At 38.0% G+C, this 20029-nt stretch overlaps 1 protein-coding gene across 15 annotated transcripts in view; it reads left to right on the top strand.

Moving 5' to 3' along the window:
• Nucleotides 1–20029, top strand: part of CDC42BPB (CDC42 binding protein kinase beta) — a 96336-nt gene that overhangs the window by 58378 nt on the left and 17929 nt on the right. For 5 of the 15 annotated variants that reach the window (XR_009966532.1, XM_062628020.1, XM_062628017.1 and 2 more), the window contains exons 9-27: nt 663–742; nt 1495–1661; nt 1761–1880; nt 3721–3854; nt 5112–5354; nt 6957–7067; nt 7523–7767; nt 7938–8043; nt 8597–8721; nt 9514–9619; nt 11431–11579; nt 12258–12352; nt 12440–12519; nt 13908–13958; nt 15049–15138; nt 15564–15653; nt 16054–16159; nt 18545–18681; nt 19245–19384. Coding sequence is in view for 14 of the 15 variants with exons in the window: in XM_062628020.1 (XP_062484004.1) it covers nt 663–742; nt 1495–1661; nt 1761–1880; nt 3721–3854; nt 5112–5354; nt 6957–7067; nt 7523–7767; nt 7938–8043; nt 8597–8721; nt 9514–9619; nt 11431–11579; nt 12258–12352; nt 12440–12519; nt 13908–13958; nt 15049–15138; nt 15564–15653; nt 16054–16159; nt 18545–18681; nt 19245–19384 (2375 nt within the window). In the remaining variant the exon portion in view is untranslated. The remainder of the gene's footprint in view (nt 1–662; nt 743–1494; nt 1662–1760; nt 1881–3720; nt 3855–5111; nt 5355–6956; nt 7068–7522; nt 7768–7937; nt 8044–8596; nt 8722–9513; nt 9620–11430; nt 11580–12257; nt 12353–12439; nt 12520–13907; nt 13959–15048; nt 15139–15563; nt 15654–16053; nt 16160–18544; nt 18682–19244; nt 19385–20029) is intronic. The other 10 variants (XM_062628028.1, XM_062628024.1, XM_062628027.1 and 7 more) reach the window with 5 other exon arrangements.

Here is a 20029-nt window from a genome sequence, read left to right as displayed (position 1 = left end):
TGGATTTATTAAATAAAATAAAATAAAAAAATCTGTCTTCGGAAATATGCATGTATTCTCCATGCAGCTTGCGATCACAGCTGTCCAGGTGAGAGAAAACTCACATGGCTACTTCTCCACTCCTTTAAGAACCAGGAGGTTGGTTTTCAGACTGGGTACATAGGTGTTGCCCTCCTCCATTTCTGTTGAGAGGTAGTTTACAAATTTGAGTCAACAAGAACCAGAGGGCTTTGTGGCATTTTGTTTATCAGTTTGTATTCCAAGAAATGAAGAGCTTTTGGCTTGTCTCTTGATTATGTGTCTAACAGTAGCCAGCATACTAAAACTAATAGCATGCATATTAGTGCCAGGTTTAATTAGGAACTTGAAATTTAGGCTTTTCTTTTACTGGTTGCATTGTACTTTGAACTGCTACCTTTTCAAGTGCCAGTTCAAGAGGCTCCTAAATTCAGGTCATTGTATTAAGTGACCTAATTTGAAATAAAGTTCGTCCGGAGACAGTGGTAGTCTCGACAATGAAGAGTAGATGCCAATTGTTACTTGGTATACACTAGGAAAAGTCTTTCTGTAAGCTGTCTGTCTTTAACTGTTGAATCTAACTCGAATGTCTTTAGCTCTTATTGATTCTCTTCTGAATTTTCATGCACATTATTTTCATGCAGGAAGTGGTGCCACCAAGTTCTCATACAGGCTTTTCTGGATTGCATTTACCATTCGTTGGGTTTACATACACAACTGATAGGTAAGCAAAGGATTTGTTGTTCATTAAACTTGTTTCCTAAAGGCAGCTAGTGCCAGGAAATTCTCATATTTCTAAACATGTAGAAAGGTTGATGTCCATAGGTATACCTGTGGATAAACTTTCATCCTTTCCTTTTTTTCCAAGTGTCTGAACATATTTTAGTCATGCTTGCCAAGAATAGTTACTTTTGTATTTAATATTTTATTTGAAATGAATGAAAGTTAAGGAACTAGATGTGTCACTTCAATTGGTGAATTCAATAAAAGTGACCAATTCATATGGTCACTTCAATAAACTTGCTGTTTCTTCACTGAGAAGCTGAGTGTAAGTCTTGTCAATGTTGCATGTCTGCCAGGAACAGTTCGTGATTAGCTCATTAGCTCTGAAATCCTGCTGGTAGTCTAAGATAATGTAGTTGGTTCTGAGCATGGAAAAAGTTGCTCACTTTTGATAACCTTTGGCATGGGAGAGTTAACGTTTTCAATAATTTTGGCAAAATTATGCCTTGTAAAGGGAATATACATCTGTGTTATTAAAGTCCTGAATGCAGGTATCCTAATTCTACAGCAGCGTACACAGTAGCTAGGAAGTAACAACTTTATCTACCTTGACAGTTGTCTCAACAGTAGTAATTACTGCACTAATTGTTCTTGTAAATTTAAGGTGGATATTTGTTGGAATTCCATCATGTCACTGCTATAGTCTGCTGTGGGTATTTATTAAAATGTTCTAATTTAGGGACTTGTTTTCAGCTCTTTATCTGATAGAGGCACTTTAAAGAGTGCAATGCAGTCTGACACTGTAACCAAAGATACGGATGTCCAGCGTGACTTAAAGAGCACTTCACAAATAGAAGGCTATGAAAAGAAAATACGGAAATTAGAGCAAGAAAAGCAGGATTTAAACAGAAAACTGCAAGGTTGGTGATTTCTATCTGTTAGTATTCTTAATTCTGCTCGTTAGGAGGAATGGGAATGTATTTTATTGAAAGCCTTGTCCTTCTTTTTCTGTGTTTAAGAATCTACACAGACAATGCAGAACCTCCAGGGTCCAGTGTGTGTTACAGTAAATACAAGCCGTGATAAGGAGATTAAAAAATTAAATGAGGAAATTGAACGGTTGAAAAACAAATTAACAGGTAAGCCTCTGTCAAAGTAATTATAGTGATGCAATTTATTTTGCTCTTCCTAGTAATGTTTTGCACTGGTTTTGTGCAATAAGTAGAATTAATGTTCTTGAGGTGCTAAAAAGCAAAGGGTTTGTAACAGTCTCATTCAATACTAAGAGGCATTTCAGTTTTTCCAGATGAACACTTTTTTTTCCAATTGCTTGGCCTGATAGCATTATACTATCATGGAGAGTCTAGAGTATGATGAATTGTGTGGATGGTTTCAGTTAACTATTTTCTGTGATCCTTGTTTCCCTAAAAATCTCAGCAGATCCTATTCTCTTCTCCTTTTTCTGGGGGAGTATTGTTTCCGAGGGATTTTACCTGGAGACAGGTGTAAGAGACAGTGGGGAGAAAAGACGAGTTGCTCTTTAGTAACGTAAGAGGATAAGTGTGGAGATGTATAATAATAGTTCACATTTAAATATTTCTGAGCTCCTGTTCACTTTGTGTTTGTCTGGTCATGCATTAATTAGGAAGCATTGAGCATTGCAGAAAAACAAATACTGGCATCTGTCCTGAGAGAAGGCTGACTCATCCATGTCGATGAAAATCTGTTGTCTGACAATGCTATTAGTTTATCCATGCAAACCTCCTGTTAGCATCTAATTGTTAATTGGAAATTGGTGATAAACAAAATGGTAGTTTTGAATCCTAATGACCTGGCTGAGAGGTTTATAGGGGCCTGTAGGATAGCATAAGTGAGTTCAGATGCTGAGTTTGTTATGCTGGGTTGTTTTTTTCCTCCCTGCAGTTTGGCAATATACCCACTTTGTTAGGTACATGCATTGTAAAAGTCAGCTCTCCTACGCAGATTATCCTTCGAAAAAAGGCTATTCTAGTATATGCTGGAGTTAGGTTTAAGTCAAAATAGGTTAAGGGGCTACTTCTGCAAATGGTTCAAGTTTATCTAGCTTTTCATCCATTGTGTCCTTTTAAATATAGAAAGTAACAGTAAGGTCTGTTTTAAAAAGTGGCATTGGTTCGTGTAGGGTGGGAGGAGGTTTGTGCTGAAGTGAGAAAAGGAATAATACTTTAATCGTTACAGCAGTGCTTGGGATCCCTGAATTGGGATTCAGGTACAATTTCCTGTTCTGCCACAGACATCAGTGGAACTTGAGAGGGACGGTTATTCCTTGTGCAATTTATTTATTTGTTTAAATAAAGAGTAATTAAAACCAGATGGAGATAGAGATTGGCAGTTGGTTTTCTTGCCAACTTTAAGACTGAGCAGAAATAATAAAAGTGGTTCCTTTGCACTCAATGGTGATAATTTCAAATCAAATTTGTTACATTTTCTTTGAGAGTGAATTCTCAGGGATATGGTCAGTTAGGTCTCCAGCCTTGCTCGTGCAGGATGGTATTTCCTTCCCAGACTCTTAGTTCTTATTTACTCTAGGAAATAGTCTTTTCCTGTCTTGCTGGATGCACTAATGACTGTCTGCAACCTTGCTTGTTATATAATGAAAACTATTTACAAGACTAATTACTAGAACTGATATTAGAGCAAATCAGTTTTATTTCAGTGTTTTCAAGGGCTAGAAGATGCTTTCCTCAAAACCAAAATAAAGCCCTGTGCTAAGGCTTTTTCACTTAGAGATCACAGCCTTAAGAGGATTTCTTTAATAGGCTGAGAATATTAAAATTATTTGGAGGTGTCAGTGCGCCAGGATTACCTTAGTCTAGAATGGTGAGGACAGGAAACAAGTTGATTTTCCAAGCAAAGTGATGCAAGTTTGCTTGAGTAATGTTGCTTCCTTTATTGGTGTAAATCTGGGACCAGTTATCTTTAATATGCACTAATCTACAGATATAAGTAAACTGGAAGGACAGCTTGCAGATGCAATGGCTTTTCGACAAGAACATGAAGACTCAATGCACAGGTTGAAAGGACTAGAAAAGCAGTGCAGAGTGCTGCGGCAAGAAAAGGAGGAGCTTCATAAGGTATTGATTCAAAGATGGATACATTTAAAAATAGTCTTGCAAAGTACATATAGAGCAGTTCTGTTGTCATTGAAATTTTAGTGTTTCAAATACTGCTTTTTAAAACTATACAGAGAATTCGGTGAACCTGTTAATTTCGTTAGCAGTGCAGTAGTTTTCCAAAGTAGCACACCTTCATTTTTGGAAGTTGATAGGCATCTTGCTTAACAATGTTCTGCTAGATGGAACAAGCACCTAAAGAATGGGTTTAGTTTAAATGTAAATTATTCTTAACTGTTCCAGTAGAAGTCTGAGGGCAACCAAGAGAGACTTCAGGACTTTGGGACAAGTGGTTAAGGGGTCAAGAGCACAAGTAGTGTTCTCCTCTATCCTTCTGGTTTCAGGGAATAAAGAGGGAAGAAACAGGAAGAGCCAGCAGATCAATAGCTGGTTCTAGCCTGGTGTCACTGGCAGAATTGTTCTGTTTTGGGTTGGTTTACATGACACCGGTCCTGCTTGTGACAGATGGGGTACACTTGTCTCAGTGGGAAAAGGATCTTTACACAGGAGTTAGAAGGGCTCAGTGAAAGAGCTTTAAACTAGATTTGAAGGGGGAATGGGGAAACAGATTTTAAACTTTTAAGTATGGGAACTTCACAGTTTGTTTGTACTAAGGAACCTTTCTCAGTTTTCTGAAGAATTTCACAAGATTTGCAGCAGCATCTCTGTGCTGGTACAGTGTATTTGATGGGTGCATTCAGTGTGCTGTCTGCATAAACATTCCTTTAAAAATGGTTACTGTTGTACAGGTACATTATTTAGAAGTGAGGTGGTATTCTTGAAGCTGCCACACTAGATGCAGAGTAACTGCTGTCTTGGGATGTCAGTGCAGCTGCTTAGCCAGAAAACAAACAAAAGTGTAAATTAAGAATTAAAAATAATATTTAGAATTGATGTGGGGTGGTTGAGCTTTCAAGTGATGCTTATGTATGTCCAGTTCCTTTTTCCTTGGAAAGAATATATGGGGTTCAAATCACAAAAGATCTCAAGTGGGGACCCATAAGGGTCATTGAGTCGAACTCCCTGCTCCTCGGAGGTTTGACTAACATTACATCAAACATCAGCACACTTCCTGCCATCCTCAGGGGCTTTGGGCTACAACTGCCAGTTTGTACTGGGTCAGGCCATTTGTACTGGGATGGGGCTGAGTCTGTACTAGGAAGAGGTGAGGGGATCTGGTTTGTGACCCTATATTATATTTTTTTTTATTTAAACCAGCAACTTGTAGAAGCCTCAGAGAGATTAAAGACACAGTCCAAAGAACTGAGGGATGCCCACCAGCAAAGAAAGCTAGCTGTGCAGGAGTTCTCTGAGCTCAGCGAGAGGATGGGAGACCTGCGGTCTCAAAAGCAGAAGCTGTCCCGGCAACTTCGTGACAAAGAAGAAGAGGTGGAAATGAGCATGCAGAAAATTGATGCTATGAGACAGGACATCCGTAAATCAGAGAAGATCAGAAAAGAGGTAGCTTGATAAAATAGCTAACAGTAACATGTTTCAGATGCTGCTTATCCAGTATCTCTTATGTAATTGTACTGAAAAATTTGGACTGTTAACAATAATTTACTTTGTCCATTTGTAAGAAATTGCCCCAATTCCTCTTCCATTTAACTTTACTACGTTTCACAAAGGAGATCTTGACTTTTTTTCTAAATGTTTTACTCATGTATTGGGAAATGAACCAAGGCTGATTTTTATTTTGGAGAAAACCATTCTTACTATAGGCCCAGCTTCTTAGTTCCTTATGTTTTGATTCTTGAAGACTCATAGTCAGCTTGTAATTGTCTTCAGGTGCTTTAACATTGGAGTATTTTAACTTTTTTTAGCTGAATTTTTCTGTTCAGCTGGGGGGAGGAGTGTTGGTACAGACTAAATGTGTGGTTTTCCTTCCTCTGTAGTTAGTCATTGTAGAGAAAGTCTGTAGTATCTTTAAGCAAGTTAATTTCCAATTAGTATTATAAGCAATTTATAGTTTTACATAAGATGAAGTGAATAACCAGAAGAGGGCAGAAAAAAAAGCTATTGTGGTTTACCTGGAGTATTTTAATCCCTGAAAAATCATGAAATTTTATGTATTTTCTGAGTGTAGAAGAGAAATTTGTTGCTTTATAAACATTGCTTGAAAACGTCTGGCAAATTGAAGGGCAGTCTATGAAAATGTAGTTAAGATATGAAGTTTTCTCAGACTTATCCTTGAATAAGAAGTGGTAGTTAAGTGGGAAGGTTGAAGGGCTATGGCACCATATTTGATTTGTAGGGCTGTGGAACCTTGTCTCTACAGCAGAGTGCAGCAGGGGCATTCAAATGTTGTTACTTATTCAGTTAAATATTCTCCTGTTCTTGTCATTGTAAATTCCTCTGTTCTCCCTTTCCTAATAACTGTATCATTCTTCTATTCAGAACATAGTCTGTAAGTTCATTATTTTGGCCCACAATTCTAAATACAGACCTTTTGAAAACAACTTTGCTAGTTGATTTTGAATACAGAAAAACAAATCTTGCTCTTCCTGTCAGGTTTTAAAACTGTGCCACTGTTACTTGAATTGCAGCAGTTGCCTTAGTTGCCACTAAATCTAAATTGTCTTTCTGATAAGCTTCCTGAAGTTGATAAATGGATGATCAAGTTTATTTTTTCCTTAATTGCAAGGTAAAAGTGTTTAGTGTTCGTGTTTGAAGTATTTTGCAATTATTGGGCTCAAAGGTTGACTTAGTAGATAGGCTTGGAGCTGACCTGTAAATGTGGGAGACTTACTTCTTTCACAACTGCAATGACTTCCTAGTGCCATTTCCTTCTTTTAGCATTAATAGAAGCCATGCAGTTATCCCTGCACATATTGTAGTTTGTATCAGTACAAATAGTCACATAGTAATAGCTCTACTGCATGAGACAGATGGATGCCTGGATAACTGAAGGGAAAACAATTATGACATTGAGATTATTGTTATAGTGGTGTAACATAAAATAGAAATAAGGAAAACTTGCTGCTCTTCCATATGGAGAAAAGGAAATGAATGACACAGATATCACTATCTTGTACTGAAATGACTTAAAATTGCTTATTACAGCTGGAAGCCCGACTTGAAGAAGTTGTAGCAGAAGCATCAAAAGAACGCAAGCTTCGTGAGCACAGTGAGGTCTTCTCCAAACAACTGGAAAATGAACTGGAAGCACTAAAGGTTCATGTTTTTTGACGTTTACTCATGGCATAAAGAGCTGAAATAGCTTTGCTTACTCAACTGTTGATATCTGTGGGAGCCTTAAAACTACAGCATTACTAGAAACCTGACCTAATAAATCCTGTTAGGATTTCTTTTCTTTTCTTGCTTGAAAGACTCAAATATCTCATTGTACATTAATGTCTTGAAAATGTCCGGTGTATTTAGATTCTAAGCAGATATTAAACCAATGTAGTCCAAATCTGTTATCTCTGCAACCCTTTTGAATCCCTTATTAGGGTCATGGAAGCAGGAGCAGTCACTTAGGGGGTTAATGCTTGGATACAGCCACTTTTTAAATTAGTGCCAAATAAAAATTTTCCCCAGTGCCACCAATTGGACAGTTCTAATTTTAAATCATATTCCCAAAATATAGCTCTTAAAATCTCTTCCTGATGATTTATCATCTTCTGCAGCTGAAGCAGGGAGGCCGGACAGCAGGTGCCACACTAGAGCATCAGCAGGAGCTTTCCAAAATTAAGTCTGAGCTGGAAAAGAAAATCCTATTTTATGAAGAGGAGTTGGTCCGACGAGAAGCATCACATGTCTTGGAAGTCAAAAACGTGAAAAAGGAAGTACATGATTCAGAGAGCCATCAGCTTGCACTGCAGAAAGAGATCATGATATTAAAGGATAAATTAGAGAAAACAAAGCGAGAGAGGTAAGCTTTTGGGCATGTTTCATTCATTATGGATTTCTTTTTTTGTGTATTGCATTGCATAGATACCTGTGTGGGCTGGTATTTCACCTTAACTCTGTTTATTCCTGTTTGAAAATCCCAGTCTACAGGGTCAGCAGTGTTAGTGTGTTTCTATTTCTTGTTCTTCTTAGGCACAGTGAAATGGAGGAAGCAGTAGGAACAATGAAAGACAAGTATGAGCGTGAAAGATCTATGCTCTTGGAAGACAATAAAAAGCTAACAACAGAAAATGAGAGGGTAATTATTTTAAGGAATATTTTTAAGCAAAATATAATTCTTAACTTTCTTACTTTCTGATGTTGAAGTAATCTTCTCATTGGTGAGAACATGATCTGTGAGTGTTCAGGCAGTATCTGAATAAAATAAGTTGGTTTTTGCCATATAAACATCAGAGATCTAGCTAAATAGTAACTTTAGCATCTCAGTTGTGAGATTGATTTCCACAGCTCAGAGAGCATCACCTTCTGATTCCTTCATGAAGGCAGCACAAAGAGCAAAGCATTTACAAAAGACTGCCTGCCTGCTTACAGTTAAACCTCATTCTTCTCAATGACCGCTGCACTCGCTTTCTCTTTTTCCTTTGTTTTGTGTGAACTGTCAATATTTTCTTCTGTGCTAAGGAGCTAGTCTCCAGTTCCACAAAAAAAGAACTACTTCCAGCTCTTTGGTCTGTTCTGGATAGCCCAGGATGGTCTCGTTTGGTCAGATTCTATAGGTGTGTAGACATATGCATGTGTAAACAGTCTGAAACTGACATAAGTTGCAAAGTAAAATTATTTTTTTATTTCAGCTCTGCTCCTTTGTGGACAAATTAACAGCACAGAACAGGCAGCTGGAAGATGAGCTCCAAGACCTAGCAGCAAAGAAGGAGTCTGTTGCTCACTGGGAAGCTCAGATTGCAGAGATTATTCAATGGTATGTGCTGTTCAGAGATCAGATGGCCTTTTTCAACCTCTGAAATACTGATTGGCTTTTTTTTTTTTTTCAAAAGTATATGTAGGCCCTTTCTCTGTGTCTGGGACCAACAAAAGCATGGTACTTTTGAGTATTGATTAACCCTCTCTCTTCTGCTTTCTAGTCTACTATTGCAAAGTAGTAATGCATATGAAATTGTCAGATGCTACTAAGAACATAGGAGAGGGTTTTGGAATCAACTTGCTTTGTCTCTAATGTGTTCATTAAATCACCCACATTGGAATATTTTGATAAACTCAGGAAGATGATTATGATTTAAATGGTCCATATTAACATATAGGCCGTCACTAGCTGCACTAGGCAAGCACTTGCACTTCATTTACAGGTCAGTTCTTCCCTCTGTTATTTGCTGTTTTAGCAAGCTGTGTGCAAGTATTTTCAGCATGTAAAACAAGAAGGACTTGAAAGTAGCCCTTATAAAAATCGAACAAGCAATATGCAGATTATGTTCTAAACAATAACAGTGAATCTTCACAGAACTCTTGCTGATGGTGGAAGGCAAACTTCAGTTTCCCTAGCAACTCCACAATCAAGAGAATCAGATAAAAGAAAAATCTGAAGCAGACAATTTAAGATATATTCAGCTGCTCGTTGCGGGAGAGTTTTGTCTGCTCAGTCCATTTCTGTTAATGTCCCTAAATCCAGTGCAGACACTGATTATTTCGTGCTGCAGTATTTGGTGCTGTGAGCCATGAAACTTTTAAGTAACGGTTGTTTGCAATTGTACAACAGGGTAAGTGATGAGAAGGATGCTCGTGGCTATCTCCAAGCATTGGCTTCCAAGATGACAGAAGAATTAGAATCATTGAGAAGTTCTAGTCTGGGGTCACGAACACTGGTAAGAAAACAGCAAGCATTCAGGCTGTCCTGGGGACATCTAAGAAGCTGTATTTTTACTTTCAGCTATCTGTTCATAATCAGAATTATTTTATAACAAATCCTCTGCTCTGCTTTCTAGTTTTTGCCTATTGCTTGTGAAATCCAACTAGGTAATCTGATCAGAATTTGATAGTTAGAAGTTGAGGGCATCCCATCCCTGGCAGTGTTCAAGGCCAGGTTTTATGGGGCTTTGAGCAGCCCTGTCTAGTTGAAAGGTGACCCTGCCTGTGGCGGTGGGGGTGGAAATAGGTTATCTTTAAGGTCTATTCCAACCCTAACCATTCTGTGATAGTTCTGTGAATTACAGGGTGAGGTGTTTCATACTAATATCTGCCATCACAAACTGCGTTAAATAGTACTGTGTTAAACAGTGAGAAGAAGCAATAACTTAAACCATTAAAGAGGAATACAGGAATGTATGGAAGATGCAAGGGAATAATGTTAATTACACTGTGAGATAACAAAGTTTTTCTTTTGTGAACATGTATTAACTGGCAGATATTGTTACAAACTTGCGACACACTGAGAACATGTAGCTTTGTTTACATGCAGAACAATGAGACCTTATGCCATAACTTTCCCACACAGTAGTAACATGAATTCCCTACAAAATCTGCAAAATAGAAGAGCTCTCACAAAAGAGTATGGTTTCAAAGACAAAACCGCTGTTTTGCCTTGGTAGGTACAAAATGTCCTACATAAGGAAGGGAGAGCCGTTTGCAGCTAGGCATGGAAGTTCATGTCCCTAGCCATGCCAGTCAGCACAGTCTGCTGTGCAAGAAGTCCATTTGTTGCTGGTTTGTAGAGATAAAAAGTTACTCACCCCTTCCAAACCTATAAATAGGAGAGAATAAGAAAAAGTTACGACTTCCTATGAGCTAACATTTGCCTACGTCATCAAGAGACTATTATAATATTGAGAAGTTTAATAGGCAAAAAGATCAGAACAAATGCAATTGGCATTTTCTTCTTAGCTACAGCCAGAAAAGAACAATATAAAACAATATGCACTGATTAATAACACTCTCTGTTCTTTATATTACAACTGGGTTTGTAACTTCAGCAGAACCTGATCTAAGACAATTATTTCTCAACATAAAAAATGCCTCTTCTTTTCACAACTGATGTCTGCAAGTTCATGTGTGACTAGAGAGGCAATGTAAAAAATGTAGTCCACACTGCAAATGTGCCTGGTAAAGCTCAGAACATTAGCTTTTGGGGTAGGAGGGCAGAATTGTGTGTTGTATGCGGAAGTATAGCATACACTACTTAGCAAGCCTAAGAATTGTTTAGGTGAGTGTTCTGTGTGTCTTGGGTATCTCAAGACCTGGATCGTTTCATATTTTTCATGGTTTTGCCATTTCTAGTATGTTTTAGATTGGTGTGTTTTACATTAAATATTGACATTGATCTCCTGTTTGGAAGCCTGGTATGTCACTGTGCAAGTTTTATGCCTCTTTTCAAGACTGGACAATGAAAACTAAGTATTTTCAATGGGTTCTCTCAGTTTGACTTCCATGCTTGGTCATCCATTATTGTGGTTTCAAGCATATTGTGTTAGTGGTTTAACCAATACAAAAATTGCTCATTACTTCATTTTTGTGTAACAAAGCCTGTCTGTTGACCAGTTTCTATGCAGCAGGTATACTGTCCATAACTAACTTAAAGGGCATTCTTTGAAGCAGTGTAAAAAACTAATTTATGTCTTTGAATAAGAACAGAAATATCTTTAGACTGTTGACATTAATGTTCAGTAACTTACTGCAACAGGATCCACTTTGGAAAGTGCGACGCAGTCAGAAGTTGGATATGTCAGCCAGGCTGGAATTACAGTCAGCCCTTGATGCAGAAATTCGTGCCAAACAACTAGTTCAGGAAGAGCTACGAAAAGTTAAAGATGCAAATATGTCTTTTGAAAGGTAATAAGGTCTTTGGTTCTCTTTGGGTTTGAAAAACAGTTCTGTTTTTCTGTTTGATTTAGAACTGTTTTTTTCAACCAGTTTCTAAACTGCTGATTAGAACAGTAACAACTTTCTTAGAATGGCCCATTGTGCTTGGGATATTGGACTTTGCCAAAAAGATCCAGTTCTACAGACATGTTTCGTACATAGTCAAATGAGAATCCTCAAGATTTCTTCAAGTAAATGTTTCACTGCTGTGAATAGCTTGGTAATGAGATACAGATCTCATTCTCCCTCTGGCACCTGAGGGGAAAAAGCATAAAAGCAAATTCAATACCTTTTCTTAGACTAAGCTGAGAATAGGCATATTCTTGAGAATTAAAAGCCAAACTACTCTTAGAATAATTTTGTTTGGCAGGTATCTGCAATGATAGCAAGAGTCTAAAGTACAGTTTTCACTCTCTAGTAGAGTAGTGAGGTGCCTGTTCAGGGGGGAAATAAAATTTATCAGCCTTAAAAATGGGAATATTTAAAAAAAAAAAAAAATCACCACTCCTCATTTCCAAAATGGGATGTAGGACCAGGAATTAAATGAAACCTCAGAGATGTAGGGCCAGAAATTATCAACTCTGTGCACTGCTATTTCTGCCTTTGAGATGTTTCACATTGAGTTTTGATCATATTGTGTTGCTTTAGTAAATTAAAGGAATCAGAAGCAAAAAATAGGGAACTGTTGGAAGAGATGGAAGGTTTGAAGAAAAAAATGGAAGAAAAATACAGAACAGATTCAGGTAATTAAAGCTACTGTTACTTAACAGAGTTCCAACACCACCTGTGATTTTGCCTTTTAGCTAAGCCTGTTCTGCTTTGGGTTTCAGGTCTCAAACTTCCAGACTTTCAAGATTCCATTTTTGAATATTTCAACACTTCTCCTCTTGCACGTGATCTGACATTCAGAGTGAGTTATTACATTAAGTATCAATAAAAATATGATAGCTGAATTATATTTTTATTATGTAAAATAACACTTGGGCACTATATGGCACGTTTGGATCTGGCATATCAGCCAAATTAGTGTCATGCAGAATTGAATCCCCAGCAGATGTCAGATAGCTTGGCATTTTGTAGAGAAGCTGGTTTCTTTAGGAAATACTCCCAGAAGTTCACATTCATTATTTCTCATTCTAGCTTTTTTGTTTAGGTTAATCTCAAATGTTTGGTTAAATAATTTATATTCAGGTTTTTTTGGAAAGGCTGGCACACCCTGTTACAAATAAGGGATTAAACGCTTTGCAGTTGGAAGATGCCAGTTAATACAAAGAAAAGTACTCATACAGTTCAAAGAGTGTTTAAACAGATATGTAAAATAGTTGGCTCCAGATCTTAATGCAGTGGTTAGAGTAGTAGGAACAGGGAAGAGAACCGGAGCACCCACAGATGTTGGTATAAGTTTATCATGACACACCCTCTGATCCTAAGAAAACTAATAATACAAATCACAGGTCCAGATGGGCGTTTCACTTTAGAGGGTTTGTGCATTGCCTGAGGAAGCAGCTGTTAAATCCAACATTGAAATCACATTTCCTTACTTCATGAACTCTTGATCCCTGAAGATTTTCCAGGAGGTTTTTTTTCCCTTAATTTTTGCCCCCCCCCCCCCCAGCAAAATGTATAGACAGCTTAGGATAAAACCAAGAGCTGTTATGTTTATGGATCTGAGTTAAAACCTCATTGATCTGGTTAGATTTTATATCTGAAATGTGTACTTTTTTCATATTGTCACTGTTGCTGAAAAGAAAACTATGTCCATACTGTGGTATTTTCATACACTTCATGTATGTGCTCTTTCTCAGTCACAAAATGTCCATGCTGGCTTCATTGCTTAAGCAGCGAGGTGTACTGTATGGATGAGATGGAGAGAAGAGAGAGAAACATGATACATGCTGCTATCTGAATAATAATTATTATCTACTGCCCTTGTTACTTTAAAACATTACTTTAAAAAATGACAGTTCTACTTAAAACTGTGACATATTGACTGTCAAGCCCATAACTAATCAACAGTCCATTTTACAGATCCTGAAATAAATTATAGTTGCCGTGGAAATGTAGGTGACATTTTCTGACAAATTACATTAAAATTGCTGATACCAGATGACTTCTGTTAACAATATTTTTTCATGTGTACTTGTAGTCAGTGTCATCTCCTCTGGGTTAATTTAGTTTGGATAAATATCATTTGGCCATACAAAACATTTTATTTAGCTAGCCTAGTAATATCCTGTCTGAAGTTTTGTTGTGGGTGATAAGTGATCATTTTTATCCCTCATATCCGTTACAACAAAGGATTCTGTTTCTTCTTCGTCTACATCTTCTCTGCTAGCCTTTTGGGAAGAAGTAAGTTTTTGCAAGTAGTTTTGTCTCCTTGTTGTGACCTGTCGTAGTAAAAAAGGCCTTCTAAAACTAGATATTTTGCTTTCTTGACTTCTCTATAATTTAATCCACTAAACCTCTTACAGGCTTACTTTTTTATGTTTTTATTATCTATATGGCTAAAGCTGAATCACACTTAGCATTTTCAAATAGTTCATATTACATAATGGTAGAATTTGATCTTAATTGGCCTAGCTCTACCAATCAATTCATAACTCAAAAAATAACAAATATCTGAATATATTTAGTGAGCTAGCTGAACTTGAGCTGTCTTCTTGTCTAAACTGGCTGGGAAGTGAGTGATTCATTACTTGGTGCCTTTAGTGCTAATTACATCATTGATGTGATGTCTAATCAGATGTTTGTTAATCATGATTTTCATTATGTCCTTAGAGTACAGTAATACAGTGTCCTACTTCCACACCCAGCTGCTTTAGCTCTGGAATTGTAGCATACTTCCCCCTTGTGCTGGCAAATAGTAGTTGCTAATTTAAGTGTGAAATTAATAGAAGGCTTGTAATGGATGCTGTTCATCAATTTTAGTGAAATATAAGTCAATGTGATGAAGGAGATGTGATTCTTTTTAATAACAGAGGCCAACCTTTTTTAAACAATTATTTAAAAGATGGTGTAGCACTACTTTAAGAATTTTTCTTTTGGCAGAATTACTGGCTGCTGTGTGCTATAAAAATCCTATTGTAGTAAGCTATCGTGAGAAATAAGCTATTCCATGGCTGATTGCCAAGCTTCTCAGACATCATTCCATACCTGCGTGTAAGAGATTAGACACAGCCTTGCTGGGAGAAGGTGGCTGTTGCAGCATTTATGCTGCCTATGTTTTGCATTTCAGTACTTCTGGTTTTACAGCTTTTCCATCAGGTGGCAGGGTTCATTTTGAGGAAAAATTTTATTTGTTTTTTTCCAGAGTGGAAAGTTGTTAGAAGTATGTGTACTGCACATAGAAATCAGTGTTGGTTTTTGCTTCCATCTTGTTGATGTGAGAACACTTCGTCAGATCTGTGGTATCTAAACATGCTTGCTGTCACTTTTGCAGACCAGTTCTATTAGTGAGCAGGAAACCCAGGGCCCCAAGTCGGAAGTTTCACCATCTACTTTGGTTGTAACTGCAGAGCAACAACAAGAAGTAAGAGCGGTTTTTTTACCCTGAAGAGTAATTCACTAGAAAGTCTCTGTCTTGTTCATGATAAATACATGCTGCAGCATTCATTATGAAGAAGAAGGATAGAATGTTGCTTATTTACAACGTGTCAGTGTTAATTGCAACTGCTTTGAGGACATCTGCAAATGAAACCTTTTTGCTGGCTCTGTGTATGTTGGTGTAACTCATTTACGTATGTTTTCTGTATTGCTGCTTGTGTTTTTGTGTGCAGGCTTTCCTGTGAGTGCTTTAAAACACAATCTGTTTCTCTTAAATCAGAATGGCAATGTAAATGATGATAAAATTGTTAATAATTTGAAGAAAAAGAAAGGAAAAAAATCAGACCACAATAAGCTTTGCCACCCCAATCTTGAAACAAATTCTTGAAGCCTCATTTTGCTCAATTACAGTTTTTTGTGATTCAGGAACCAATTCGGCTTCAGAGGATGCCTGCTGCTCCTTCCCCCACCATTCAATCCATTTCTCTAGCTGTACCAAAGGTAGGGGGACTGTGCTAACCTTATTATAAAGAACAAAGGAAAAAATGCCATTTATAAATTAGCCCTCTGTGTTTGTTCTTGTCCTGTTTGGGTTTGTCATGTGTTTGTTTGTTAGGTCTGTGTTTTTAATCAAACATTTCCACATGCAAGTTGGTGGGTTTTAATTTGTCAGAAGGGATGATAAGAAATGGTTGTAGGTTTGGGCTTAAGTGTCTTATGCAGTTGGAAATAAAATTGTTGTCTTGCAACATCTTTTACAAGCTGCACTTACTTGAAAGAAGCCCAGGTTTCATAATGTACACTCTGATACACTGGAGGGTGGTGAAGGGAGTTGCTTCTATTACATAAGTACAGAAAGTGAAAATTGTATTGTTTTTTTTATCCTGAATGTATCTTTCAGCCTAAAGCTCATCAGCTCAATATCAAGTCGTTCACAAGCCCCACTCAGTGTAGTCACTGCACTTCTCTTATGGTGGGATTGGTTCGACAAGGTTATGCCTGTGACGGTGAGTCAGTTAAACTTTTTGTTTTCAGCAAGTCCCTGAAAAATTGTCCCAAAACTCTAAAGTAGTCTAGCACAACCATTTCCACGGAGAGAGAATGAGAGGTGTAGCTGCCACCTGGTTCTCCTTTCTCCTATATCATCATCAGACTTCTAAAATCAAAGAATATAAGCCCTCATGGTTCCCTTTCATATTGCTAATTAATTCTGCTACCTTTAGTGTTGTTACATTGTGAGTTGGGAGTTGGAAGTGGGGAAGCAGGACTGCTTTATGCTTCCATAGTGGAGAAGACTACAGCAATGCTCTGGTAGCAGAAATCTGAGTCTGTCTGTTTTGTGCTATCCTGATTCTAAACCCCATATGTTGGGAGGACCATTTGCTGGGGCTTTTGACCTGTAGCCTGTCTCACTGTCCATTGGTTTTATTTACGGTGCTTTCTGTGATGCATGTGTCACTATTGAATTCCATGTTTGAGTATATGGAGGAATTTTATTTGAAAATATTTATCTGTACCTTGATTAGACACATGAGCACACAAATCTGTTGAAGGCAGCACAGTGTAAATAACCTTATGTATGTCTGTGCCCAGCTTAGTTCTTGCTAGTGAAACCCTCTCCGCTGACACCTTCAATATCATATTCAGATTGCTTCATCTGCCCTTCAGGATTTTTTTCCTGGAAGATCTTCTGGTGTCAGCTCTTCCCCAGGAGCACCTATGCTCTGCCAGCACTTGCCCTGGGGCTTCCTTTTGTCTCTTGTTGATGACAGTTCTAAACTCTTGTTTTGCATCTCTTCCTGCAAGTATGAAATGGCATTTTTCCCTTAGTGTAGCTGTCAGCTTTGGTTTGGGGTTTTTTTCTCATATTTTGATGAAACTCTGCATGATTAGTTTTCCAGTTTGCGTCTTCTACTCCATGTAGTGATAGCTACAGGAAAAAAAAAAACACAACGAAACCACAATCATTTTGACCTAAGAATACAGATGACTCCAGTAGAACAAAATTTTGCAATGTTCTACTCCCACACGCTTGCTTTTCCCAGTTCCCCCTCTTTTTAATGCTGGAGACTATGGTAAAATACAGCTGCACTTCTAGAGGCCTGTGGAACTGGCTGTATCCTGTGGATTTTCCCTATTTAGGTAACCTGTGTGCTTTGATATTCACAGTCACAAATACTTACGATGCCTCCTGAAAGAGCTGAATTTATTATCTGGTCTTGGAGAGCACATGCAGCACTTTCCATGCATGACTTTTTGGTAACCCCTGTCCTTCTGGGAGCAGACCACAGCTCAAAGAACAAGCTGGAAAGGCTGCTCTGGACTGCCCTCTCTCCTGGCTGTTCCCTCAGGCATCATGAGGAGGGGGTTTGTAGGCCAGTCTGTAGCTCTAGCAGAGAAACAGGCTGTTCCCAGGTTTACTGGAATCCTTTGACCCTTTGTAACTATGGGACTGCATGTGGATAGAGTATCTGCCAAATGCCCAATTCTGAGAATATGGCTAGGAGAAAGCAGAGAATAGAGCACAGCGCTGTGCCACTCGCACTGCCTTCCCAAGCCTACTGGTAGAAACAGGATAGCTGGGACAAACCAGCAAAGTCTCCGTGGAAAGATCTGGCCCATAAACTGTGGGTCAAATGCCCTGATATCATGTGTTAATTCATTCTGCAGTTCTTGTAGTCTATCTCATGTGAAGTGGTGGATATGCTGAGTTTTTGCTGTGTAGCGCTTCTGTGTGAAGCGGTTTATAGACAGGAGACCTAGAAACCCCTGTCTCTTGCTAAGTACACTGTGGTGTAAATGGTAAGAAAGGATGCAACAATTAGTATAGTTAAACTCTATGTCCCTTTCACCACACAGTATTTCAGTCTTTGTCCCCTGGTTTTTACTTTATTAACGCTTTCAACTCTATTGCCTGTGTTTAATAGTTTAACCCCTTTTTTTTTGTCAGTTTAGTTTTACTTTTTCTTTGCATTATTCTTGCATACTTGGATCAAATTAAACAGCTACTGTATTTCTTTCCTATCACTGCCCTGTAATTTTTATTCCTTCTTTAATAGTTTTTCAATTCAGTGACTGGGTTAGTTGCTGCTTAATACCAGTGAGGCTGACCAACTCCTTTTCCTTCTGGAAAATGCTTTCATAAGTTGCCTTGAAATCTGGATTCACTTCCTGCCCTTTGTAGAAGTAATAGGCTTAAAAGAGACAATAAAAGCACTTTGGAGAGTCTCAGACTAGGTGTGTTCAGTCGTTTAGCATAGTGGGCTATTGCAATATTTGACTGCCAGTTTCAGTGTGATTAATTGATTTGCTGAGCGTAAGGTTAACCTATGTTAATCTTCTGTTATGACTTATACAGGCGTTTCACTGTGCATTTTCTCTTTTGTACTTAGTGTGTTCATTTGCATGCCATGTTTCCTGCAAGGATAGTGCGCCTCAGGTCTGTCCTATACCCCCTGAGCAAGCCAAAAGGCCTCTTGGAGTAGATGTGCAAAGAGGAATAGGAACCGCCTATAAAGGTTATGTAAAGGTAACAGTCTTTTGTTCTTGGACAAGAGAATACTAAACTCCACTTAGAGCTATGCAGGTTGGAACCTCTAAGTATGTTTAAACAGATCTCCTAAACTGTGCTAAAGCCTTAGGGCTTTGTGTGCCGTCAACTTATTTAACCTCCGTTGCTTTAAATGTGGGAGAAATGGTTGGTTTTACTGGAACAGCTAAAGGTTAGTAGATTAGTAGCTACAATGTTCGTAAGTGGGGGGGGGGAAGCATGTTTTGAGGAAGAACTGCTGTCATCGTTGATGTAAGCATAATATAAAAGATAAACTGTCCTACCATTTTGGCATTTATGGAATATACAAGCCCCATTGTTTGTCCTAGTGCTACCTAATATATTTATTAAACTGTAACAGGGAATGGTTGAACTTAAGGAAAAAGATTGTTTGATTACTTGATATTTTTAACTCTGTTTTGAAGGGCAAGTAGAACATCTTTCAATTCCATTGATATAAGTATAAGCTTTTCTAAATGTCTTGCTTTCTGTGCCTACTACATGTGCTTACATTTAATAAGCAATCAGTTATTTATACGCAGGTCCCAAAGCCTACAGGAGTTAAGAAAGGGTGGCAGAGAGCTTATGCAGTTGTCTGTGACTGTAAGCTGTTCTTATATGATGTGCCTGAAGGAAAATCCACCCAGCCTGGAGTTGTTGCAAGTCAAGTCTTGGATCTCAGGTTCGTATTATTATGACAGAGTAGAAACCCTCTGTATTTTTTTACTATCAGAAATATTTATTTATAGTACATGAGAAACTAAGATCATGAGAGCTCTGTCCAACAAGACTTGTGTGTTCTGTATACAGACTGCAGCTAATAGTTAGGCTAAATTGGTTGTCTCAATAGCAAGTCACTGAAGTGTCTTTATAGTCACTTATACTACAATCACTAATATTTACAATGTTATTAGCATGGTTCTTCCTTGAATTCCATATGCACACATAGAAAAAAAAAAATAGACTTTGTTAGATTGCTTTTCCCTGCCACGCACTCTGACCTCAACCTCAAGTCACAGATCATCCCATACCCAGTAATTTCAGGAACATTATTAAAACAGAAGTAGTCTTCAGAAAAACACCAACTAATTGGCAGTAAAAGTAGTTTTGGCACTGCCTTCTGACAGAAGTTACTTTTTCATGGTGAACCACTTGAACCACTGAGTACTGTCTGCAAAAAGATCTGAGACTCACATTGATCAGAGTAACCAATAAGTTTTTTTGTTTCCATTTATGGAAATATCAAGAAAGTGTAATACCTTTTAATGTTACAGCACCTTCTGTCTCTGTCAAATATAAAGTTTGCTTGCACACGCACCTTGATCTG

The sequence above is a fragment of the Pezoporus occidentalis genome, unplaced genomic scaffold, assembly GCF_034315485.1.
Source record: "Pezoporus occidentalis ecotype Australia unplaced genomic scaffold, CSIRO_AGI_Poc_V1 ctg31, whole genome shotgun sequence".
Lineage (NCBI taxonomy): Eukaryota > Metazoa > Chordata > Aves > Psittaciformes > Psittacidae > Pezoporus > Pezoporus occidentalis.
This window is presented reverse-complemented; position numbering and strand designations above follow the sequence as displayed.